This window comes from Cyprinodon tularosa, unplaced genomic scaffold, assembly GCF_016077235.1.
Source record: "Cyprinodon tularosa strain WSP-4 unplaced genomic scaffold, ASM1607723v1 ctg338, whole genome shotgun sequence".
Lineage (NCBI taxonomy): Eukaryota > Metazoa > Chordata > Actinopteri > Cyprinodontiformes > Cyprinodontidae > Cyprinodon > Cyprinodon tularosa.
Genome location: NW_024039050.1, coordinates 69,019 through 95,237, shown reverse-complemented (window position 1 = coordinate 95,237; position 26,219 = coordinate 69,019). Strand labels below are relative to the sequence as shown.

Genomic DNA, 26,219 nt, shown 5'->3' with positions numbered 1-26,219 from the left:
TTTTTTACATACAGCTACAATCATCCTAAGAACACTCCTGCTTTATCCTTTGTCAACATTCATTTCTCTATCTTCCATTTTGATAAATAAAAGCTTTGTCTCTGCTGCCTCCTTCACTAAAACAGTGGTCAATCAAATTATACTTTCTCATCTTCTACAATTCTGATACCTATTAATATGATGTCAAAATGACACAGCAGTATTAAATCATTTATGGATTTAGAAATCCATAAAAATAGAAAATCCCTTTATTGTCCCACAATGTGGAACCTGTGGTGACAATTTGATGTTATCAAGCAGGTGGCAGACACTGATTATTTTGACCGGCTCCCAAAATCCTGATGGATAAATCTTTGCTTCTAATGATCATAGTGTCAAAAATGTTTTATTCAAGACAGAAAATTACGCTCTAAATGAATTCAGATGTGAGAAAATTTTAAGAGAAACAAATAGTTTCTGACTGAGAACAGTCCTGAAGAAGGAGGGACCTAAATGCGAGATCTTTAACTGCCTCTGTGGGAAGTGAAAATCAGTCTGAGATGACAAACTTCCTCTACAAAACAAAATCCCTTTACTTTTCTGTTGAATTTGATTTACAATCACCCAGCATCCATTACAGCAGTTGAAATTTGGAACAAAGCATCTCGAAGAATGACTAAATTACTGTTTTATTCATGTTTTAACACACATTTGTTTTTCCAATGAGGTTTACCCATTTTGTAAGGGCATAAAAAAAAATCCACATGTGGTCTTCTGTTGTAAAAATGCTTCTAAGTTACCAGACAATTTGGCAGCAAATACCGTAAAGAAGTAGTTAACGAAGAAGACCAAGATAGGCTGAAATAGACAGATTGGATTTCAAAAGTATCAACTTTACACAAAGCAAAATTGCAAAATTATTTGCCATAACTGCTAAAAATGAGCACCGAGTGGACGGACTGATGATGGGTCCAGTAGACCTCGTTGGACTTAACATGACTGCATGATCCAAGGCAGGTTAATAACTGCTATTCAAGGTTGATGTGTTCTGTAGCAAACACAGCAGTGGAACAGTGGATCCACATGTCAGCTGTGTGACTGCTGCACTGCAGTGTCTCATAACTGAGCTTATACAGTAAAAATAGGTTGTTTACAAGAGGAATGCATAGAGTTATTGGAGAACAATTAAATAAAAAAATCACCCCAAAAAATCTGCAAAAGTGTATTTCATAAATATGTTTCACCCTGCATCCCAGTTAGCATCCTTCAGGATTTGTGAACTGACTGACTGATATTCTGTCCCAAAATTTTAAAGTTGGATTCTTAGTGGCTGTTATTCAGATGTTCTGGGTTGTGTTCTTTCCATCCTTGTAATAATTTCTTCTAAGCATTTCCTAAAGTCAAGTTGAAGTAAATTTTTTATCAGAAAGTCAACAATTTTATCATATAATACTTTCTACAGTATATACCTGGCAAACCAAGCTTATTCATTGAGAATAAATCCATTCTTGTCACATAAGGCTTTTCAGCATCTATGCCTGAGTGTCACGTCATAAAAAATACTCAAAATGAAAGAACCTATGCATGGATACTTGTATTGCAGTGTTTGACTGCAGTGCACATTTCAAATACAAGACCTTATTGAAGGAAACAAACTACCCAGGGTCCATTGGGAATCCAACTAGAGAGAAAGAAAGGAACACAGAGTGCTGGAAAGCTGAAAGAAAAAATGTTTCAAAGGCGTTTGAGCTCCATAGCAGAGAGAGCAGGTTCATGAACTCATCATGAAGGGCCTGCTCATAAATCAGAAGCCCTCAGGGGCTTCTCTCTGCCATCAAAAGATACCCCGAAGGCACCTCAAAGCCATTTTTATTTTTCTGACTGACGGTGGAAAAAAGCATTTCCCCATACCTCCACGGAGATCCGCAGAAGCCGCCACATAGGCGAAGGTGTCCATGTTGATGATATCGATGACTGGGCTAACCACACGGGTGGGATCCTGGGAGCAAAAGGGAAAAACAAAAAGAATTTTCATACAAACTTATGGATTCAAGGGCCAAACAGAAGAAAAAAAAACTGACTGAATGAGAAAGAAATGCATTTTACATTAGTGACAGAAACTACATCAGCATTTCTGTATGTAGATCCTCCATCTCCGCTTCAGTAAATGACATTTCCAGTTCAGCGTGTGTTCATCTGTCTGTGAAAGTAACTCTATACTTCAAGGTCATCATAATGCACACACTGCAAGGAATTTCTGTCATTTGGTGGCAATCATGCAGGGAGCAAAGTGACTGAGGTGAGAGTGACCGCTATTTATCTCCTTTTCAGTTCAGCTTCATTATATTCACTTGACTGGCATTAATGTCAGATTGCTGATGAGGAAAGGTGGAATGCAGAAATAAAACTTTTAAAAAACTAAGCTCCAAAGACAGTGACACAATTAGTGTGTTGAGACAAGCCCTTTAGCACAATTCCCTACCAATGTTGAAGACATAAAGACGTAAAAGTAAAAATGTATTGCCAAAGAGCATGAAGCTCATTTCAAAATATCTAAACTTAATTTTCTGTTGCAGCACAAGAATGTTGAGATTATATGTCGCTAACATTCTTATGCATATTAGTAGCTAATGGTATTTTTTTATGAAGCTTTGAAGCTAAATTAGCCATCAACTTTTTAGCTGTTGTTTAACCTGGGAACACTCAGAATCACAATCAGACATACTTTAATAATCCCAGAGGGAAATTACTTGTGTTACATGCTCCAGGTACAAACATTTATATATATATTAGGGCTGTCAAACAATTAAAAATTTTAATCTAATTAATCACAAGTTTCTTGAATTAATTTCGATTAATCACTAGCCTAAATATTATTAAAAAATACACATTTTCTGTGTACTTTTTTCAAAACAGAAAGATAAGCAAGATGGGTATTACATTTAGTTTTTATTAATGACAAATCCAAAAAAAGAATTTAATTCTCAACAATTTTGGCAACTTAGCCATTGCTTTTTTTTTTAAGCAAATACAGGATGGGTGAATGGAACGTTTTTCGTTTAAAACAAACAACTTGACTTTTAAACAATTACATGAGGACATTTTACCTATAATTTATTCATCTTTTAGCCAGTTGTTAAGGCAAACTAACTGGTTAACATTATCTGAATGTAAAGCAGACCGTTACTTATTGCCCTGCGTTCGGTGAGGGTGGTCTGACGCATGCCAGTTGTAACACCTGAAGTTGAAGCCCCAACAAATGAATGCTTGGCATTAAGATGATATTTAAGGCTCGAGGTGCTTCGGTGAAACGAAAAGTCCGTCTTGCAGTGTGAGCAAACCACAACATGTTTATTTATTGTCCCGTCTTTGCTTTTTTTATACTCAAACTGTCCATCCAGCGGGCCAACGGGTTCTTCTGATTCCTCCATCTCGCTCATGTCAGACAATTGAATTGTGGGTAAAACAGCGCGGGACATGAAAATCTAAAACCATACAGAATCTGTATTAATGGAGCTGTTGACACATTTCCCTGCATGGTCATAAGGCTGCATGCTTAATTCCAGGGTTATAGCTGCATACTTTATAGATAAGGTGAAAAACAGGAGCGGAGCTCCAACACGTATCAGGACAGACCTCGGTATAGAGAACTGTTCAGTGGAACAGATGCAGGTATTTTTAAGAAGTAATCATGAAGACCAGTTCTCCGAGAAATGCTTCATTACTGCCTCAAGTAAGCATAACCAAATATATAGACAACAACTCATAATTACAAGTTAATATCTCATAATTACGAGATACTATTGTCACAATTATGAGATTAGCTGAGTGTCTGTATATACAGTACGTATATGCATTTTAATAACCTTGCTCTTTAACATGTTGTTGTCAGATTTTAAAGTAAGCGCTACTAACAAAGCCACACTTTTTTAGTCCACATATTTCCACCAATGATGGTAATGAATCCTCTTTACAAGAATGAAAATATACATTTTCTATCCCCCTTTCACTAACACAGCCAGACGTGGGCCCCCGGTTAAATCATGTGGTGTCCCTCTATTAGTTTGGTCAAACGGCTGGATGCGCCTTCAGCCAGTGATATTATAGAGCAGGTGGAGCGGTTCTGGACCATTAGCTGCTGGGTCAGTGCAAGGGGACGTGGGCAGCATCCAGCCGTAGCTCCAGCCACATCAAAAAGCTCCGCGGCTGCCTTAATAGCTGTTAGGGTAATGACACTGTGGAGCACTCAGGGAGAAGCATTCATGACATTAGTGTTGTAATTGGATGACTCTTATTTTCTAATCACTCTGGAGCAGTTTCTTAATTTTTTTTCATATCGGTTTTTTCCACTTAATTTAAAATGAAAACGTCTGATGTGTCAGCTGAGAGCATTTTGACCCAAAAACCATCAGCATCATCTTCATCATCACCTCCATCATTAATTATCACATCTCTCTCCAGTGTCACCTCCAGTTTAATAGCATTTGGCTCAAATTTTCCCATAGCTTGCTCCCTTTATACATCATGTTTTGGGTTTTCGGATTCAATCATAAAGCTAAAATGATACAGTTTGTTTCCCCCTATTTTTGCTTTTCACTCTGGTTGATACCGGTATTTGTAAAAAATACCTTTGAGAGAAGAAAAGTTTATTTTTAAAGCATTTCAACTGATCCGCTAGAAGATCCACTTGCGAACTGGTGTTCTAACAGCTGACAGGCTGGATATAATCCTCCAAACTTTGCTTATCCAGCTTTATTCTCTAAAATCTAAAGGAGCAGAAATGTCTAATTTATGCATTCTTTAATTTTCTTCAACTTCATTAAAAATATTTTAAACAGATATATGTTGGGAAGTATTTAAAAAAAATCTTAAGTGGCTCTAAATGTAGCATAAAGAAGCATGTGCTGACCTGAGTTGCACTACTTTTGTCATGATGTTGCCATTTCATTAGTCTTTTCCCTATAATGAAAATGGGGTCTCCTGCACTGTCAGGACCCGAAGTTGTATTCGAAGCCTTCAGGAATAGAGCGCAGAGCTTGTTTGCTGCCAGATTAGAGCTTATTACAGTGTTAAACTGAGCAGTTTAAATTATACAGTAAGCAAAAACCCTCATAGTACGGCCATCCTCCGTTATCGTCTAGATGCCTTATAGACCAAATGCCCTTTTCCATCAAGTGAACCAAATACAGAGACTTATTTCTAAGTAGCACATATCTGTTATTCCATATAGGAGTTTGGTCGGGAGAATAGTAGTAGCCATTAAAAATGTCCCCACTACTAAAATATTCTTTCTGTTATTATTTGTGGACATTAATATCTTAAGAGAAGCGCAATCTCTCGGACAGACCCTGTAATTCAATGATAAGTTGGAGTCAGAGTAAAAAAATATGCACGCCCAGGAGAAGGAGAAGGTCACTCCAGTGGCTGGAAGTTGGAGGGGATTTTGCTGGAAGTTGCAGGGAAGCTGGCTGCCATTCGGCTGGTGTTTGACTGGGAAGGGCCATTTTAATTAGCTGCTACTGTATAATTGTGCATATACATAAGTTTCCCACAACACATGTTTGTGAAAGGAAGCTAGATTCATGGGAAGTTTATCGATCCTAGCTTGTACTTTAGAAAGGCTTCAAATCAATTTCACTTTTACTTTGAAAGTCTTCGAATAAACCTCCGTTTCTAACTGTGCAGGAGACCTCACTGTGTAGCACTGGGTCCAGGTCTGCAGCCCTCTCAATCTTTTCACTGAGTGCCTCATGGTTTGCTGCTCTATAACCTCAAGTGGTCAAATAATTACAAGTCAAAGTCAGAAAACATGACTGCTTGTCCTGCTGTTGGAGCAACTTAAAGATTTAAATGTGTCAATCTTCAGCAGTGCAGGCAGAACATGTGCGTGCCATAGCATGAGACTGAATACCATTTTGACAACATTGTTGCAAACTTTGGGGATACATCTCATTAAATTTGAATAAGCAAAGCAATGAGGCTGGTTTGTTTTTTTAGAAAATAACAATCTTTCGTCAGGTATGAAACAAAGTTTTATTGGTTTAATGTAATATTTAAATCTAAGAAAAACAATGTCTGATTTTTTTGAGTTTGTGTTTAGTTTTTGTTTGTAATTCATCTAAATAATGTCACTTTGTGAACCAATTTAGCGAAATAACTAACCTGTTCCAGCTGAAAATCAGTCAGTATTACAAAAAATGGGAAAATCATAACTGAAATATCTAAAATAATATGGTAGTAAAGTTGTTCTGGCAGGAAGGATGAAGCCGTGTAATCACTTCATTATTCAAAACCCTCAGAGTCTGATCTTTAAATCCAAATCCACACCAAACTATTGGAAGCTCAGATTCAGGAGGGATTTCAGCGCTTTATCAAAAAGACAGACAATTATTTTAAGGGTGATAGGATTTTAAGAGCGGTCTGGGTTTTTGCTGTGTGTGTTGGCCTGGATCAATACTTCATACATTTAAATCTAAATATATGACTATAAAGTGACCTGTACAGACAGTGACAAATGACCTGTTGTGCATTAAAAAGCAGGTACACAAGCTGCACGAATGAATAACGATGATGTTGGCACCGCAGCTCGAACAGATCTGACTCTCAGGTGGATTTACTTATCGATCTGAGCTCCACACAGCGAGATCAAGGGTCTTTAACACCAACAAAGCATCTGCTGACATGATGAATTGCTGGAATAAAAGGAAAAGAACTCGGGAAATGAGAGGACTCTGAGCTTAAGGTGAAGAACTTGAGACCATGTACGTGAATATAGTAAAAGTGCATAAAAGTTCTCAAAAAAAATAGTAGCAAAGAGAATGAAATTAGGATGGAGAGGAAAAAAATGGGAGGTGTTAAGGATGCTCCATCCTCCAGGAGTTCCATAAAGAAGATTTTTTTATGAAATTAAAGCAGATGAAACTAAAACTGTTCAAGCTGAGGATAAAGCATAGCGACAGATTAAACATTTTTTTTTATCTTAAATGCAAAAACATATATTTTATTTACACTTTTAATTATAATAACTGCACTCAGTGGGTTGCTCTGTCAGCTAAAGGCATACTTTGGAGTTTCTATACATGAATGACGGTTGTTTTAATAGTTGATTAATCCTGATTAATCCGATTGTTTCAGCCTTAGTACTCACTTTTTCTTCTCGTTCTTAACACATCATCAACAATTTCTATAACTTTTCTCCTCCTTTTAGGATTCAGACATTGTTACAGCAAAATAAGTGAACAGTCACATGGGGAATAGTTTAAAGGCGTGAAGAAATAATGAGAACTTTTTTGACTTCTAAGTAAGATAAATAACTTTTCTGCCTTTGTGATACTGTGTTTTCTTCTAGGGATGATGTAAGCTACAGCTGAGCTTTTCATGAGGAAAACAAGAACAAAATTTTCAGTTCCTGCAGCTTATGTAAGAAGCTTTAGACTCCAGTCATTTTCGATGTGTTCCCATGTCATCACACCTGATTCACATTATTAGATTATCAGCCAGTCAAAGTAACAGTTTAGAGCTTAATGAGGATCATTTGGATGTTTGATACACAGCAAAAAATGACTGAGCAGGAGCCTTTATGAATGAACTTTTAGATCCTGATGAAGGGAAAATAAATCCCTTCAGGCACATATATACATGGCTCTCAACTACGGAAGAGGATTAGGGCCAGTGGAAAAAAAAACAAAAACTTAACTGATTTTTACATTTTATTTCTGTTTAGTATGGGAAAAAAGTCCGAATTCTGAATTTAATCTCAGAATTCTGACTTTTGTTCTCAGAATTCTGACTGAATTCTGACAATAAAAAAGTCAGAATTCTGACATTAAAGTCAGAATTCTGAGATGAAAGTCAGAATTCTGAGATGAAAGTCAGAATTCTGAGAAAAAAGTACGAATTCTGAGAAAAAAGTCAGAATTCGGAGAAAAAAGTACGAATTCTGAGATTAAAGTCAGAATTCTGAAAAAAAAGTCAGAATTCTGAGATTAAAGTCAGAATGACATTAAAGTCAGAATTCTGAGATGAAAGTCAGAATTCTGAGAAAAAAGTACGAATTCTGAGAAAAAAGTCAGAATTCGGAGAAAAAAGTACGAATTCTGAGATTAAAGTCAGAATTCTGAGAAAAAAGTCAGAATTCTGAGATTAAAGTCAGAATGACATTAAAGTCAGAATTCTGAGAAAAAAGTCTGAATTCTGAGAAAAAAGTACGAATTCGGAGAAAAAAGTCAGAATTCTGAGAAAAAAGTACGAATTCTGAGATTTAAGTCAGAATTCTGAGAAAAAAGTCTGAATTCCGACATTTAAGTCAGAATTCCTTTTTTTCCCATGTTAAACTGAAATAAAATTAAAAAATCAGTTAACTTTTTTTTTTTTTCCAGTGGCCCTAATCCTCTTCCATACTCAACCCTTCATATAAAAAAAACAACAAAAAAATAATAATAATAATTATACCGTTTCCACTGTTGATCTAAGGATTCAAGGAATAAAAAGAATGTATATCCATATATTTTGAATATTTTAAACAATTTAGGAAAAGCAGGAGAGAATTGGTCTGAAAATAAAAACATTTTTAAAATATGAGGGTGTGAAGGTGAAGTGTTTGGTGAAAAGCAGACAAAAGCAGACATGGTTGATGCTAACAGCTGAAGTCTGGTGATAAGGGGAAGAAAACAACTGGAGTCGAACAGAGCAGAGACGACTGAAGTGACAGGAAAGGTGGCAAAGGAGAAAGAAAAGGTGTAAAACTGAGGAAGCAGTGACAAAGAACCAGACAGATAACAGAGGAAAGGGCAGTTAAAGGGAGACGGCGTGTTCTGGAAAAAAGCTACAATGAAGAGGAAGAAGGAGACACAAATAAAGGAGCATGGATGAGTGAGTGTGGTGAAAGAGAAAATGCAGCACTTTTTTTTAACGAGGTGCAATCAAAGAAACGCTATTTTCACAATGAAGTGATTCCGTTTCAACCACCAGAGCAATCAGAAAGTCAGAAGCATAGTTTAAGTAACTCTGCAGATGTTTTTGAAGTTCGTGGTGATGGACGGGTTTCAGACAAGGTTTGAACTTCAATAAAATATTTTGGAGGCATGCAAAGCTTTGCAACAGCATTGCTTAGTGTGAGTGTTCTCACAGCCTACCTGTTTGATCCTCTGCAGCAGGGGGGGCAGCCAGTCTTTGTTGACCTCGCAGTGGCTGTCCAGGAAGGTCAGGACTTTGGCTCTGGCTGCATCAGCCCCCCGTACTCTGGACCGGATCAGGCCTGACACAGAAACACATAAAAACATCTCATCTCTCAAAGCTGCTTCATAAGGTGTTAACCCGAGTTCCTGAGATCTGTCTTTCCAATTGTGAATTATTCTCAGCCTGAAAACTGTTTTCATTTTGCCTTCTTTTTTTGTAATATACAACTTTTAAACAACACAAGTTTATTCATATTTGTTATGAATAAACCAAACCATATTTGCTCTTTAAAGGTTATAGCTACACTTTTTTTTTTGTCATTAATAAAAAAAAGAAATACCTACATTGAACAACTAGTATTAATTTTAATGAAATATATATACAAATGATTGTTTGAGTTTGAATGGGACCAAAATATATCGATGTTAAGTTATCAGTAGATCAGTGGGAGAGCTTAAAAATGGGTTCTTCTCATTTCAGAGGTTATCATAAGAATTCACAGTCGCATTAACGGCCAGTGTAACACTTGCTGCTCAAGGGAAATAAAACCTTAGCTAAATGTTAGAAAATGCATGCTGTGCTACTGAAGCACCAACTCCAATATATATGCTGAAGCATTATGCACATATTAAGGTTTAAAGAAGCATAACACAAGTTCCAGGGGTTTTGCAGAAGTGTGCCCCCGCTGGTGACAAGTTTAAATGACACCTGTGTTGTGCACACAGGGGGAAAAAGGAAAAGCTACCCAGTCTGTAGCTAGGGCTGCAAGGGTCTCTTATTAGAGGCGTCTTCTGTAGGTAAAATGTTAGAACTATAGAAGCTATTTTGAAGAGATAATCAACTGTTCATTGCAGATCTAAGTTCCCTTCATTTGGTGAAAATCGGCCAAATATTTACTCACGTTTTAATACGTTGATGATCAGACTCCACTTTGGCCTGTTTTGTCGTAAAAGGCAAACATTTGAATCTCTTACTCTTGATGAGTCTGTGATTAGGTTTGAGGTACACCTGCAGCTGGTCTTTTATGATCCAGCTTCAGAAACAGTCGGCCATGTTAACTCGCTAATGGGTGTGGCACACCGGGCTCAAATAATTTGTCTCCAACAAATGTGATCAGTTATGAAGCATTAGAAATGTTAACATTTTCAACCTGACAGATCAGGCAGCAATGATGAAGAGTCAGAAGATTTTGCTAAAACTGGCTCAAGTCAGATATTTTCCTCCATGTTGAAAGCACTTGCAGCCTGCAGTGTTGCAATTCACTGGAAAAACAAGCTAGAAATAAGTAAAAAGATTCTTAAATTAAATGTATTTACCCTTAATTTGAGCAGGTAAATGAGATAGTTTGCCAATGGAATTAGTATTTTTACTCTTGAAATAAGACAATGCAACCGTGTTTTCTTATTTTAAGTGTAAATTGTCTTGTTCCATTGGCAAAAGGTCTCTTTTACCTCCTAAATCCAAGAACAAATGCACTTGTTTTAAGAAAAATGGACTTATCTAGATTTTTATTTTTTCCAGTGAAACTGTCTGTTAATTCCTAATCAAACAGTGAAACCCTCTGATTGGTTTTGCAAAATGACAAAAAATGAAAATGTTTTAAATTTCCTGTCACGCTGCGCAAGCTCAGGCTGTATCCGTAAGTCTGCCCTTATCACTATATAGGGCACTATATGGTGGTCACGCCATTATAGATGAGTGTCCGAACGTCTAGTGGGAGAAAAAGCAGAGAACTAGAAATTTCCCATAATGCACCTTTGTCACATGTTTATCAGGAGGCCAAGCAGCTTGGAGGTGGGACCCAAACCGGTTGAAAGAAGAACACGCTCCGAAGAGTTTTCAGTTAACAAGTCTTTAATTTTTTCCTGTTGCAGCACATCAACCAAACCACACCAACAACCAAGACATGTTTCTTATATAGAGGTGGAACTAAATTGGAAGAAAGTATTTTTAAAAGGATGTGCAGCTGCAAAAAAACAAGAAAAAAAAAAAGAAAATTAGTTTTAAATGAACAGCTAATTAAGAAATATTTTACTATTATTATTTAACAAATATTTCAATTCAACCCAAACAAAAGTTTAATATAAAAAAAAGCCATACATGAGATCAATCTCCCTTATTCAATTCTGCAATGGTGCAGTCCTGTGCACACCTGCTTGGAGAGTGAAACAGCAGAGGTGATTATTTCACAATGAGCTTTGATATTTTAACTATTCAATTCATGGGTGTCAGGACTCCTGTCTGTGTGTTTGTTTTTTTGTGTTGTTCTCCCTTCCACCAGCAGGAGGCGCCTGTTCCTGGTCCGCCTCCTCACACACCTGATGATGGTTACCTCGTTAACAGAGTGCTCTTAAGCTGCTGATCACCACTACCTCGACGCCAGTGTTGGGATCTGGAGTTCTGCCACCTTTCTCCAGCAGAGGGCGTCCTGGGTCTCCTGAGCTGAGCCACCTGCACACCTGAGGCTCATCCTCTCATCAGGAAACCAACTACTTAAGCAGCGGCCAGACCTGTCTTCAGTGCCAGAGTGTTGCCAGTTATGGTTAGCAGAACCTGAGCCAAGCCTGCTGATCTGATACTCTGAAGAGTAATTTAATCCTAACCTGTTTTTGTCTTCTCTGCTTCCTAGACCTGCCTGCCTGCCCTGACAGCCAAACCTGAAGAACCTCAAGCTGAGTCTGTTCCAGTTCTCAGGAGAGAACCTTGGCTGACCATTCAAAGTCTGAGCTCAAGTCTGAAGTCAAGCTCTGCCGCTGCTAGCTCTCTGCTGAACCCTCAAACTCTGGACCCAACTGGTTCCCTCTCTCACTGCGTCAATCTGAATCTCTCCAGGTACAGATCAGTATCTGACTGTGTCAAGATTTCCCAGACCTCTGGCTAACCTAACTATCCCCTCTCTACAGAGAAACCCTTGTGAAGTCATCCCGGACCAGAATCAGTATCTGTGATTTATTTTGTGTGATTCAAAATAAACTGTTGAACTTTTTACCCCTTTCTCCGTGGTATGCTTGCATTTGGGTTTGATCCCCATACCCAACATGACAGCCAGAGTGTTTGCCAGTTTTGGGTACTCTAGCCAAGCTGAGTTTTGCTGAGTAAAACTGAGTTTTTGTCTTTGCCTCTCGGCAGGAAGTCATCCTGCAAACTGGACCTTTTAGGACCTTCTCTTCCTGGAGGAATCAACTGAGCCTCAAACCGAGCTGGGGATTCAAACTGGAGGTTTGGATCTTGTTTCCATGAGAGGATGTTGAGTTTACTCTCTGAGCAAGGGAATTATCTCCACTACGACCCGTTCAAGTACAGCAGGAAATCTGAGTGGCAGCCAGTTTCTCCATTCACCAATAACCATCCGAGTTCTGGGTAAACCCTGTTCCGCCCTCCACCGCATCAGAATAACACTGGAAAACAACACACAGATTGGAGTTAAAGATTCTACAACTTCTCTGGAAACGTGAGTCAACAACCAGATCCTCTTCTCCAAATCCACGAATGAAATTTCCCACTGAGCCTGAAATAATCGTTTGTCTTCCCTTCACCTTCCAGTTCCGGTCGAGCCGAGTTCAGAGCAACCCTGCACCATGCCTTATCTCTTCAATAAACCAGTTAAACCTTTCCCATGGTGTCTCTCTGAATTGGTTTCTCTGCATGTGGGTCCGAGCTTTAGATAAAACCATGACAATGCTTTGTCCTTTTAGGAAGAGTTAAACAAAAAACAATATATTGTAAAGTGAAATCAATTTACCTTTTTACTAAAATGAAAATAAGATGTGGCCAACCAAAGAAAACACACCTCAAAAAAATCCATTGCACCCAAAACAACAAAAATAAACCAATCTACAAAACCAGATGCTGTGTTTAACTGTTATTTTAGCCAATATACAGGTAACAATGGCTCATTGGTACAACCTTGAACTGTAGTGATCATTCATGGTCACTAGACGAGCAAATATTTCCTGATGATGGCAAGGAGAACTGTCGCCATAAGATGTCGCTACCTGATAGAGGCGACAAATAACAAAGATGGTGTAGGCACCATGCGGGGAGGCGGAGTCACGTGACCAATGAGGAGTGAAAAGTAGTGATCATCTTTTCGAACGGTCAGTTAACTGAGTTTACCATAAAGTCCACTACATAGTCCCCTGTCTCTATAGTGACTGAGTGGTTTAGGGGTTAGGGCAGACGTTCGGACATCAGCCTACATGTGCACATCAGCGTGTACGACCTGGCTGGAGGATGGCAAGCAACTGTGACCTCATCACACAAGTTCAATAGGAAATAACAGGCGAGTAAGGTCGCCAACACGATGCGTCAGAATTAACAAAGTAGTCAGGAATGAAGCCGTGCGGCCATCATGCCCAGAGAATCGGGGCTGAATCACTCTTTGATGAACTGACTAATGGATCCTATAAAGCCAAACTTATTTTACACGTCACATAATTTAACGGCATATATGCGTAAGAAGAAATAGATTTAATTCATGCATAATGCACCTTTAAAAAAGCATAATCTTTGCAGTGTTAGGAATGGAACCATCAGCTTTGGAGCCGTTAGTGCCTTGCTGTGCGAATCGACATCCGGTCCCTCCCTCTCACGCTGTAGCTCACCTCCTTGCTCTTACAGACAGTCAGCAGAGGGGAAAATCGATGCAGGGCTCTTAGAGGAGCTGTCAGACATGGAGACAACCTTTTAACGGCCGCATCACACTCTGCATGTACGTGTCAGGGTTTGTCTAGCAGGAATGAAACACTTTTAAAGGACGGAGACAAAAAAGTACAGAAGCAGGAGAGTCGATGGAGGCAAATGTGTGCGTTGGGTGAGTTTAGGTCGTTTTGGAAATGTGTGTTTGAGTGTAAATGAGCTAGTTAGGGAGGTCTCCCTGATGGGGGCCAGTGGTCTCTCCTCTATTTGGTGTAAATGGTCTAATCAATACTCCCTGACACGTAGATATATCCTGCGTGAATGTGTCTATTCATGCAGCGTGTACGCGTGTGCACGGACGAGCGTGCGCGGCGTCGAGGGTCCGTTGTGTTCCTGTGTGTCGGTGACATTGTACAAGAGGCCGTGAAGTTCCACGCAGAGCAGTTAGGCCGAGGCTCAGCCAATTAAAAATCCCATTTCATCCTCAATAAGGCTTTATTTTCTGGATGGATGGACCCACACTCATTAATGGGAGCCACACACAAAGGCGCACAAACACCGATGGAGGAACAAAGCCGCCGCAGTAGGCCGGTGTTTACTTAGATGCACATAAACACATTCAGAAGCGACTGACCTGTGCAGAGATGATGTTTAATCTCTGTCAGTAATTTACAGCTGTTCACACTTCTCACAATGTGCCCATTCTTCTCTATTAACGGAACACTTTTTAGGTTGATGGTGATGCTGCTTGGAGGTTAATATTTCTACAGGATGTCATGAAGAAATGGATTCACTCTTATTTTCTTTTTGCATTCATAGGAAAGAGTCATTTGAGATGCACGCCTTTTTTAAATGACTCCAGGTTTCTGAAACAGCTTCTTCCCCTGCACCTTAAGAAAATGGAAATGTCATGAGAGCTGTGCAAAAAGAAATTTCGATTTGTATACACTCTGTGTATAAAAAATGACAATAAAAGTTATCTAAGTCCGCTATACTCTGTACTCAACAGGCCCAAGTTTCTTTCAGGATTGGCTGAAAGGACTATAGTCATAGAGCCTAAGCAAGAAGCTAATTAAATAGTTAAATAAAGCCAGTGTTTAGTACCTTTGGATGTACACTGCAAAAATAAAACAAGCACATCATTTTTTGTTTCAATAAGTAAAATGTTACATTGAGCAAATAAGTAAGACTATTTGCCATAGGAATAAGATCATTTATCTTTAAAATAATAAGAAAAAAACCCTCAATTTTCTTATTTCATAATAAAAATCATATTTACTTATTTTAAGGGTACTTGTAGTTATTTTGTTGGCAGGTCATGTTATTAACGAGCTCAAATTAAAGGAAAATGCACTTATTTTAGGAAATTTTTAATCATCTTTACAAAGTTTGGAAGTTTATATGAACATTTCTTTACAAAAAACATTTTCAGGGATGATTTCTTAACCAATCCATTGGAGGATCTCTTTCACGTGTTAAACACAAACAATAGAAGAGTAACCATCAAAAATATAAATATAGATTTTTGATGGTTACGTTCTACTTACAATCTTAAAAGGAAACATCTTTCTACTTACAATCTTAAACAGTGGAAAAATAAGGCGAATACTATTTAAATTTATTAGTTTAAAGGAATAGTACACCCAAAAACATGATTAGCCTTCATTTTCTACTCACCCCCATGCTGAACAACACTCTGGAGTACTTTTTTGATATCTCAAATGCATCTGGAGATCTGGGAGGCTTCTTGCTGTCTGCTGACATTCAAATAATGGAGGTCTATGGTGCCCGAGACAGAAAGGTCCATAAAAGTCCACAAAAAACGTGTCAATATTCCTCCATACTGCTCGTCCAATGTATTCCAAGTGTCCTGAGTGGGTAGCGTCCAGAATTTTCTCGAAACGAAGTCATTTAGAATGTTTTTAGAGCATAAACAGTAGTGTATAGGATTTCCTGAAAGCGCGCGCCTGCGCGTTCACGACGCTACGGAAGCCGGCAGACCAAACCAGATGAAAGTGCGCATTCAGCGTCTGCTCTGCCGATAATGCAAGCGTAGAAGAAGAAATGTGCTGTTTACCTGTGCAATGAAAGAAATAACGAAAGAAAAATGTTTGAGGACTTCAGTGGTGAGGAAGAGCAGGAGTTCTTTGCCGAGCTGAATGCGCACTTTCATCTGGTTTGGTCTGCCGCGGTTTCCGTAGACTCGTGAACTCGCAGGCGCGCGCTTTCAGGAAATCCTATACACTACTGTTTATGCTCTAAAAACATTCTAAATGACTTTGTTTCGAGTAAATTATGAACGCTACCCACTCAGGACACTTGGAATACATTGGACGAGCAGTATGGAGGAATACTGACACGTTTTTTGTGGACTTTTATGGACCTTTCTGCCTCGGGCGCCATAGACCTCCATTATTTGAATGTCAGCAGACAGCAAGAAGCCTCCCAGATCTCCAGATGCATTTGAGATATCAAAAAAGTACTCAAGAGTGTTGTTCAGCATGGAGGTGAGTAGAAAATTAAGGCTAATCATGTTTTGGGTGTACTATTCCTTTAACAAAAAGAATTTATCATTCAGGAGTTTGAAGAAAAGACATTTTTTGACCAATCTTGATTTCCTCTTAAATCTACCGCCTAGGATGTAGCAGTGGTATGGAAGCGCCGCAGAGTGGCTGCACTGTGCCTTCGCAGCTGATTGCATCAACTCCAGCCAGTCAGAGCTGTAATGCTACGGTTTCTGAAGGCTGGAGGTCAGTTGATGAAAAGCAAAGCAGATCAAGTTTACAAAATCCATGCAGAGTGTGGATTATGTTTTCTGGACTTTTAAGTAACAAGTTAATCAACAGCCAAACTAAATATGGCATTGATGTAAAACAAAATATTGGGACTAATTAACTTCTGAAGATTCAAAGAAAACAAGGTGGGGTGATTAAATAAACAATGAGGTGTTAGAACTGGCCAAATAGCCACTTTACTGGTTTCACTGGTTTTATTGAAAAGCCTACAAGTACGCTACTTCAGCATGATGATGTAATACTCCAGATTTCTACTTTAACATCCCCCTAATAAGCTCTGATTTAGACCCAGTTAGATAAAACAAGGAGTCCTTGTTGTACTAAAAACATTTAGTTTATCCAAAACTATAAACATGATGTCAGGAACTAAACAGAAGTTTTAGAAGGACGTAGTGAAGAGACGATCAAGGGCTTTGGCGATGAATTGATTTAATTGATTAATCAAGTTTTTTGTTTATGAAGATTTAATTTTTGGAAAATCAAGATTTATTTTTCCATCAATCCACTCCCTATGCCTCCATCAGTCACAGTGACATCATTTCATCACCTTTTGTTCTTAGATTGTACTCATTACTGATAAACCATCTCGCTGTGTGATACCGCTATCTAAAAACATTTGTTATATTTTCTCTGTTTTTTATGAAACATGATTATTTTACAGCATTTTTCACAGTTTGAAGCTCTCAGAGGTTATAATTGAAAGAAAAAGATGTTTTTAAAAGTAAATTATGACATATATATTTGTATTATAATACTTAAGAAATGAATTCTTTGAAGATTCGATTTTTTAAGCCACATCATCCAGTCCTAATACAACCTGAACAAAAGCAGCATTTCTAACATAAAAAAAACTGTTTTATAAATATTCAGGAAGGATCCTTTTCTGTTGAAACATCTCATTTGTTTTTCAGGCGCTTCAGTCTGAGAAGTTACAGCTTACCTGTACAGTGGATCAAGAAGTTAGACCTAAAGGCTGAGTTTACCTCTAACTGCTGTCTTGGATATAAGACAAAATGCTGGATAAGAGTCCAGGTCATAGTCATTCCAAAAAAGATTTAAAAAAACAATCCACTGGACTTTGTTTTCCAAGTTTGAAGATGTTTCGCTTCCCATCCAGGAAGCATTGGAGTAGCGTTTAGTTCCAGGGTTGTAAAATTGCCCAAACAAAAGCCTTGTTATGGCTTAGAAAACATGCAAATTCAACCAAAAAAAAAAAGGAGACAAAACAATAATAAAAAACAACAACTTTGTTTTAGGTTTTCTTTGTTCCTGAATTATTTGAGATGCATCAGAACATTTCTTGCAACAGATAACAGCTGCTCAGGCCTGGATGAGATAATCTGACAGCGGTCACCTTTTTTCTCAACCCATATAGATAAAAACAAGGCTTTATATTTTTAAACCATTTAACAAAGTTTAATATTTTGCATAAAAATGAATCAAAACCTCAAATAACACAAACATAATTATTCATTTAACTTAGACATAGTCTCCTTTTGAACAAAACCTTGGACACCAACTTCATTAAGAGTTTATTTTCCGATCTAATCTCAAAGTCCTGGCAGCCAATCTGATGAATGAAATGCCAAAGAGATCACTAATCTAATTTAATATTTAATTTTTCTTCTTTTCGTTATTCCCTCTTCTTCAAGCTCTGGCATCACTTCCATAATTTGGATTAGGTTAAGGTTTTTTTTTTAAAAGCAAAGAGCTACATGATTTATGGTGCCAGCAAATGTCCTCTCAGGAACAAACCATCTGTGGTTGATAGAGAAGATGCACCAGTACCAGACTGCTGTGTTTTTATGACCATTAAAAAGATAATCAAGTTGAAAAGCCTAAAGCCATAAACTATTAACAAGCCAGACTGATGAAACCTGCTCCCGTGTGTCTGCATGATTGCGCCATAATGAAATCCTTCAGCGGCAACATGAAGCACAAGGGTTTGTCACGGAGACAAAGAGGTGAGCTGAAGGTAGAACAGCAGCTACAGGAGAACATGACCGAGCTGGAAAGAAGATGGAAAACCGATGATGTCGACCAAACAATGAATGGAAATGGAGAGGAGGGTTCAGACGGGGCCAGGGACACTTTAGTGAAGTGAACACTATTATTTTGCAGTTGTAATGGGAGTTCAAATGGCACTGCCTCAACAAGCATGGTTAAAGTGCCTTTTAAGTGTTTTCTTCTTCTTTTCCCTTGGAGAAAACTCCTTTGTGATCTCAGGTAGCAGCTTTTCTCTTTCCAGGGGACATCCACCAGAGAATGTCTAATTCTTCAAACACTTGGTTCTGTTATTGCAAAACAGCAGAACCAGAACTGCGCTTTGTTCTTCCATCACAACACATTTCCGGTAGATTTGAATAACTTCAGGCTTATGTCATCTCACTGTCTGAATAATCGCTGTCATGGGGCTTTTATGCTCTATTATTCCTTCAATTTTAGGGTGTTTTTTTAATTGATTTCTCATCAGCCGTAGGTTTTAGTGGTTCCTGAGAGACGGTTTGCTGCATTTATCTACAACGTCATTCCAAATGAAGCATTTGATAAAAGATAAAAAAAAAAAATGAAGTACACCATCACTGCCTCAATAGAGCTGAAGAGGAGGGGTGCTAATGATACTAACAGGTAGTGATGACACTTACCAGCATTGGGGGGCGGGTCATTATGATGGCAATTTGGAAAGACGTCATCAGTGAATTTATGTTGTAAATTTCTGCTTCGCTTTTCAATCAGGATATATATTTAGAACAATGAGAAAAAATGCATGATGAACTATTACAGTAGCAGCCATTCAAAATGGCTTTCTAATCCCCCCCAAACGCACGCTGAATGGCAGCCCACTTCCATGCAACTACCAGCAGAAACCCCTCCAACTTCCAGCCAATGGAGTGACCCCCCTCCTTCTCCTCAGCATGCCTATTTTTTACTCTGAGTCCAACCTTTGACTGAATTACAGGGAGATGACGCCTCTCTTTAGTTCTACATGTCCACAAATCATGACAGAAAGAATATTTTTGTACAAAAATTGATGTTTAAAAAGGAATTGTAGGCAACCAGCCAAGGGCCCATCAAGGAAAGTGGGGAAATCTTGAATGGCTACTACTGTAAACAAGAGCTCCAGATCAGACAGAAAACAGCTTGGTTTGTTTAAAAGGGTTTCCCAGAAGAAAATATTTTCTGCATAGAGGACAGTAGGAGCAAGACATGTGAAGCTACTTTAGAGCTAAAACCCAGAACCATGCAACAGAGACCAGAGAGGTTTGGCCAGGATACAGAATGATACGATAGGAGAAAAACACACACAGCATCTCAGCATAAACATCTCACCAGCGGTGAAACGATGGTAGAAGGTTGACTGTTTAGTCTTGTTTTGCAGCCACTCAGCTGACCATGAACTTCCAAGTTTTTCAGAATATTTTAGTTAAAAGGCAATTTGTCTTTCTTAGAGCAAGACCTGTGCATCTAATTTTAATAATATAAATCTACAGCTGCTGCATGTACAGGGCTAACTTCTTCAATAAAGCAATATACTGTAACTAGCATTAGCTCACCTTTACTATGAAATAATAACTAATGATCAAAATTAAACTGTATGTTCTAACTCAATTCAGTTCTAATTAAATTTAATTCAGTTTATTTCTATAGCGCCAATTCACATTTCATCTAAAGGCACTTTACAGTTCAATCAGATCATCCAGTCAAATTGATTCAAAGTTTTTCTATCTAAGGAAAACCAGTTGATTGCATCGACTCAATGACTCTTCAGCAATCCCTCACACTAAGCATGCTTGTAGCGACAGTGGAGAGGAAAAACTCCCTTTTAACAGGAAGAAACCTCCAGCAGAACCAGGCTCAGTGTGAGCGGCCATCTGCTGAGGCCCACTGGGGTTCAAGGAGACAGAAGTTTGCACATTTAATGGGCAAAACTGAAAAGCAGATTTTAGAATACTATTCAAACATTTAACTTTGTGATAATCCAACTCATTCATTCATTTATTCATTCATTCATTCGGTGCCTATTTAGGAGCTCTTTAGGTTGCTTATCCAAGAGAACCAAACTGTCGTAAAATTAATAAGAAATGTTTGAGTCAGAGACTTTGCTGATTGTTCATACTGGGTTGGCATTATTAGACTGAAAACCCCCAACCTCACTCTGAAAGGTAAAATGTTGGCAATTAACATTTAAAGGCAAAATGTACATAGATGCCAGAAATATTTTTTAAAAGCATGCCGCCTCTGCAGTGGGTATAAATAAAATAAAAATATCAAATACCAAACTGCTCTCATTCCCTGAGCCTTTAATACCAGCATGTTGAACACCTTGAAAGCCGTCTGCAAACCTGCAGGATAATCTGTTAGAGGGATAAAAAAAACACATCTTAAACCTTTTTTTGTGGCTCGTAAATGCCAGAGTGCTCATGACCTCATCATTTTGTCAGGTTGTCAAGTTAATTTACGTTTCTTTTTTCAATTTATTTATTCTATATTTAATGCATGAAGGCAGCTGGGACTAGATGTTACACAAAAGTGACAAGCAGAGCAAACAGACATGATGATATTACCCTGTGAAATCAGGAGAACATCCTCATCTACTATAAATGCATTAACACAAGGCTGTTTTTTTTTATATATTCTGATTTTAAAATTAATATATTTTTTAGTAGGGATGAGAGGCTTTAGACGCACATAGAAATCTTGCTTCCAGAGATTGATTTAAAATTCATCTGATGGCTAAAATTAAATAATTTCCTGTTTGGTTTTGACAGGTGGAATGAGGTGAGGCCCCAAAACAAAAAAAAACTGTTGCTTTTCCTGTCAGTGAACGCATCACATCCAATAACCGTCTTCAGTATTTAGCGTTGAAACCATGGAGAGAAGAGATATTTGGCTGCTTTAGACTTGGAGATATTTTCCTCCATAAATATTTTTTTAGACTTTTTATGTAAAAACACAACTTTAAAGTTGTCCAGATGTAAGTTGTATCAGTTCAATCAAACCAACATGTTGACAGACATTTTGATGAATCTCATTACTTCTTCCTTTAGCATCAAATGACCCATAGAGTTCAATAACTTATTGATTTTCTGTATTTTTAGGTGGTTTTGCTAGTTTTCAAGGCCTTTTGAAGCCAAATTTGGCTGCTTAAAAGGAAAACATTCATAACCCCCACTGTGTTTTTTTAAACTTATTTATAAGGTCAGTACATCTCTGTGCAAGTGCAATAAACCAAGTCAACTACAGTATAATCTCTCTACAGTGCAGATATTTTTACATCCAAGGGAAACATATTCCAAGACATTACTACTTTTTTTTCTCTTTTTTACTGCTTTTTTGTACTATATACACTCTTTTTATACTGTTTGTTGTATGTTTATCTTTAAAATACTCATTAAAAAAAAAAAAAAAAGGAATATGTTTGGGCATTGATTTAGGTTCTCATTTAGTTTGTTCCACAATTTAACTCTGCAAATTGATAAACACAATCTTTTTCTAGAACAACAAGAAAAAGATTATGTTTATCAATTTGCGGAGTTAAATTGTGGAACAAACTAAATGAGAACCCAAAGCAATGCCCAAACATATTCCTTTTCAAAAAAATGTACAAAGAAATTATTTTCAAAAGGTATAGAGAAGCATTGAAGAAAGTTTTGTTTGTGTTTTTTGTTTTGTTTATTTGTATATATGTATGAAGGTATATGTGTATACATATTTATGTTGGTATATGTGTAGGTAGGTATGTATATATATGGATATATATAGCAACATAATTAGAAATATTGTAAATTGAAGAAATACAAGAATTAAAGGGGTAGGAGTACATAAGTTTTACTTCTTCCTACTCCTTTTCGCACATGTAATAGAGGTATATTAACTCAGGAAAGAAGGGTACCTTGTTTGTTATTTTTCTCTCCAATGTCTTTAAACATTGTTTTATTGTTTTTTTGTTTTTCTCTTGCATGTTCGATATAAAGAATATAGAAAAAATATATAAAAAATGGCATCTTGCTTTAACTCTTTGTACTCTATATAACCAGATTTTCCCTGAAGGAGTAATGGGATAAATAAAGTTTGATTCTAATTCTATACTGATGAAAATGAGGCTCATGCAAACACAGAAACACCAGGAATCAAATAATAAAGTCTTAAAAATGTTGCCATACCTTCTCTCTTGTTGTTGCGAAGACATTTGACTTTAGGCAGCTTGGTGAGAAGCTGGCAGTCGCTTTCTGAAAGTAAGAAGAAGACAAATAAAAATAAACCAAAACATTATAAATGTGAGGAATCCTCTAGGGAAGCGGGATGTAGCGGTCCATGTGACGTCTGTCTTTGATGCACTGCAGGGGTATTAACAGTTCCCTAAAACACTCCTCAGCAGCGGGACAAACATTCAGAGAGATCTGCTTGATAAACTGGACGCGTGTCTGGGAGCCGTTTAGCTGACGGTGAGCTTCCTGATGCATTTTGACGTACATTATCAGAATCATTGGAATCGTTCCCCTAGATAGACCTAAAATTCATCAGACTCCACATTTACAGTCTGCTGAAAGTAAAACGGTCGACTTTGCTAAGCTGCTAATTATATTGGTTAATATTTTTAAAACTATACCCCAGATTAAAGTTCTGTGTTTAATGTCTGTCTGTTTAATCCAGCTCACTGTTTATTTTGCACGTCTTCCATCTTTGGTTGTGTGCAGAACATCAGTCCCCATTCCTGATTACATCTTTTCTCTGGCCTCATCTGTCTCTATAATTACCTCACAATCTAAATGTGGCAGTATTTAACCTCCATCACTCCGATTCTCACTCCTGCTGCCTCCTTCATGTCTCCATCCGTCCTGAGCGCCTGGCAGCACGGTGACTAAGGACTCAGGAAACGTACGAAATGACATCAACAGATGGAAGCTGCTCCCAGAATACTGAGAAAACCTCCTTAGTTGTTTTCACATTCATGTTTTAGCTTAACTTTAGATCTTCTTTTTACTTTATTTTTTCTCTAATCAAAATTCCGGGGTGATGATAATAACATCTGAAATAATTTTCAGGATCTGGAACTAATTGGTTCATGGAAAGAGGATCTTAGTTTGTTTAAAGCAAAGCTTTTGGTTTAATTCAGGTGCTTCAGCTTTTAATTGGATCTCATTGTTCTTTCTGTTAGAAATTAAATCTGAAATCATTAACTTTGTTTAATTTAATTGCATCACCAGAAGACATTAATATTCATGTAGGGTGATGATAACAACAGATTTAATAAAGCTGCCTGCCGTCTATCATGGTGTTTTTTTTTTATAACTTATAACTAGCTTAAACTAAATAACTACAATTTTCCACGTTTAAAAACCAATGCTGATAGGTTTAATATTGATAGACTATATATATAATTAATAAATGTTCTCTGTTAAAGAAGACATTCGTTTGTTTAAAAATAAAGTCCTACAACTTTCAATAATAATTTTTTTTCAAACTCTTTGTAAATTGTATAATTTCTACACCTCAAAATCTGTCCAAAAATGATTTATTATTACTTAAAAATCCTTATCAGATCGCTGTTATAGAAGAAAGTTGTTACTGTGATGGAAACAGAAAATATTTAAATGTTTTAAAAGACAATATACTTAGCCATCAGTTTATAATAAGTAAACATTAAAATATAAAACATTTTCAAAGCAAACAATATTGAATCTTAAAACTTTAAAAATACTCCAGGAACCGCGTGATGCCGATATGCTGACTGTGACGCAGGATGTCAGATCTGTGCTTAGTGGAAAGATATCAGTGGAATTTAAACAGCTGTACATTATTTTGGTGATTATTACAGTAAATCCCAGCCTGAACTGAAATAAAGAGACGCTTTCTTTAGTCAGGTGACGCTTATATCTAAGTTTGAAATCAAACTGGCTTCATAAATCCTCCTCAATCAGAACACCAGCAGAACATCAGGGATTCATTAGACTGATGTCAAAATAATTGTTGAGGCATTGGCCCTAAAAAACCTGCATCGCTCGATCTCTACCATTAATGAAAGCTCTGCACATGATTTTAAGGAAAGGCTGCTGAATGCACTAATGTATCGACCAAAGAATGCATAAAAAAGATGAAATTATCAGCCATAAACATTGGTGGGCTGATGAGTCGATCTATCTCTAATTAATACCCAGCACTAGAAACATGAATATAAATGTAGAAGTGATTTAAAATCAGTTAATGAGCAATTTATTTTAAATTAGTACCATCTGATTTTAAATGCATGTTCTATGGGAGATAAAAAATATACAGACTTAGACTTTATTTCTCATTTTGTACACACAAGAATATATAAAAAGATATTTCATTCAGTGCAGCTCTCAAGACATTTTCATTATTTTTATTATTTTTTAAAGTACAGCTTTGATAAAGGTAAGCAGCAGTGATAATGTAAACATACGACTGTATAGTTACAGTTCGAACATTCAGGGTTTTTATTTCTTTTTATTCTTTTTTATTTTATAACCTAATTTTTTATAACATTCAGCAGTCTAATAGCAGTGGGAAAGAAACTGTTCTGGAATCTGCTGTTCTGGAGGCAGATCTTTTAGTTATCAGGCTCCTCTCCTGTGGAACCAACTAACAGTTTTAGTCCGTGAGGCAGACACCCTGTCTACTTTTAAGGCTAGACTTAAAACTTTCTTTTCTGATAAAGCTTATAGTTAGAGTGACTCAGGTTATCCTGAGCTATCTCTATAGTTATGCTGCTATAGGCTTAGACTTCTGGAGGACATAGGGACCCCTTTTTCATCAATTTGTTTCATTCTATCTCTATTCTTCCACTCTGCAGAATCTGTTAGTTTAATCTCTGACGTTCTGCTCTCTCTGCTTTTTCTAATAGTAGCTTCGCCTCGTCTGTTGCTGTTTGGCTGTGACACCATCCTAGAGAGAAATATCAGCTGTGGCGTCAACACCTTTGTTTATAGATGTTAGGGATCGGCCTATTTTTCCAGTGTAGACCTGTTTCTCTGACTGTGACTGGCCGAGTGTGTTCTCTTTATCTTCTGACGTGGGAGCTGGCTCAGAGCTCGTCTGCCTGGCTGTGTGTTTTCCCGCCTTTTACAGTTGCTTTTTGTATCTCTGCTTCTGTCTCCTTGAACCCCAGTCGGCCTCAGCAGATGGCCGCTCACACTGAGCCTGGTTTGGTGGAAGTTTCTTCCTGTTAAAAGGGAGTTTTCCCTCTCCACTGTCGCTAAAAGCATGCTTAGTGTGAGGGATTGCCTTCGAGTCAATGAGTCAATGAGTTGATGTGACCAACTGGTTTTACTTAGAAAACTTTGAATAAATTTGACTGGATGATCTGATAAATTGTAAAGTTCCTTGAGATGAACGTGTTGTGAATTGGTGCTATAATAATAAACTGAATTGAATTGAAACCTGCATTGGATGCTTCTAAGTCTCTTTCCAGAGGGCAGCAGGGAGAACAGTCCATGGTGGGGGTGTGAGGGGTCATTTAAGATGTTACGGGCTCGGGACAAGCAGCTGAAATGTCTTTAATTGAGAGAAGAGGAGCCCCAATTATCTTCTCTGCAGTTCTCACCACTCTTCTCACCTTCTTCCAGTCTGAGGCGCTGCAGCCTCCACACCACACAGTGAGACAGCTGG

The 26,219-nt window shown here is 37.7% G+C and overlaps 1 protein-coding gene and 1 long non-coding RNA gene across 2 annotated transcripts in view; one reads left to right on the top strand and one right to left on the bottom strand.

Annotated features, from left to right (window-relative positions):
* galnt14 (UDP-N-acetyl-alpha-D-galactosamine:polypeptide N-acetylgalactosaminyltransferase 14 (GalNAc-T14)) overlaps window positions 1-26,219 on the bottom strand; it is a 119,754-nt gene that overhangs the window by 64,751 nt on the left and 28,784 nt on the right. The window contains exons 3-5 of the mRNA XM_038294287.1: window positions 22,754-22,819; window positions 9,114-9,235; window positions 1,891-1,978 (exon numbers count right to left, since the gene is read on the bottom strand). Coding sequence (XP_038150215.1) covers window positions 1,891-1,978; window positions 9,114-9,235; window positions 22,754-22,819 — 276 coding nt within the window. The remainder of the gene's footprint in view (window positions 1-1,890; window positions 1,979-9,113; window positions 9,236-22,753; window positions 22,820-26,219) is intronic.
* LOC119789398 lies at window positions 11,544-12,101 on the top strand. Its single transcript, XR_005281579.1, has 3 exons — window positions 11,544-11,698; window positions 11,786-11,988; window positions 12,060-12,101. It is a non-coding gene; the product is annotated as an uncharacterized LOC119789398 (long non-coding RNA).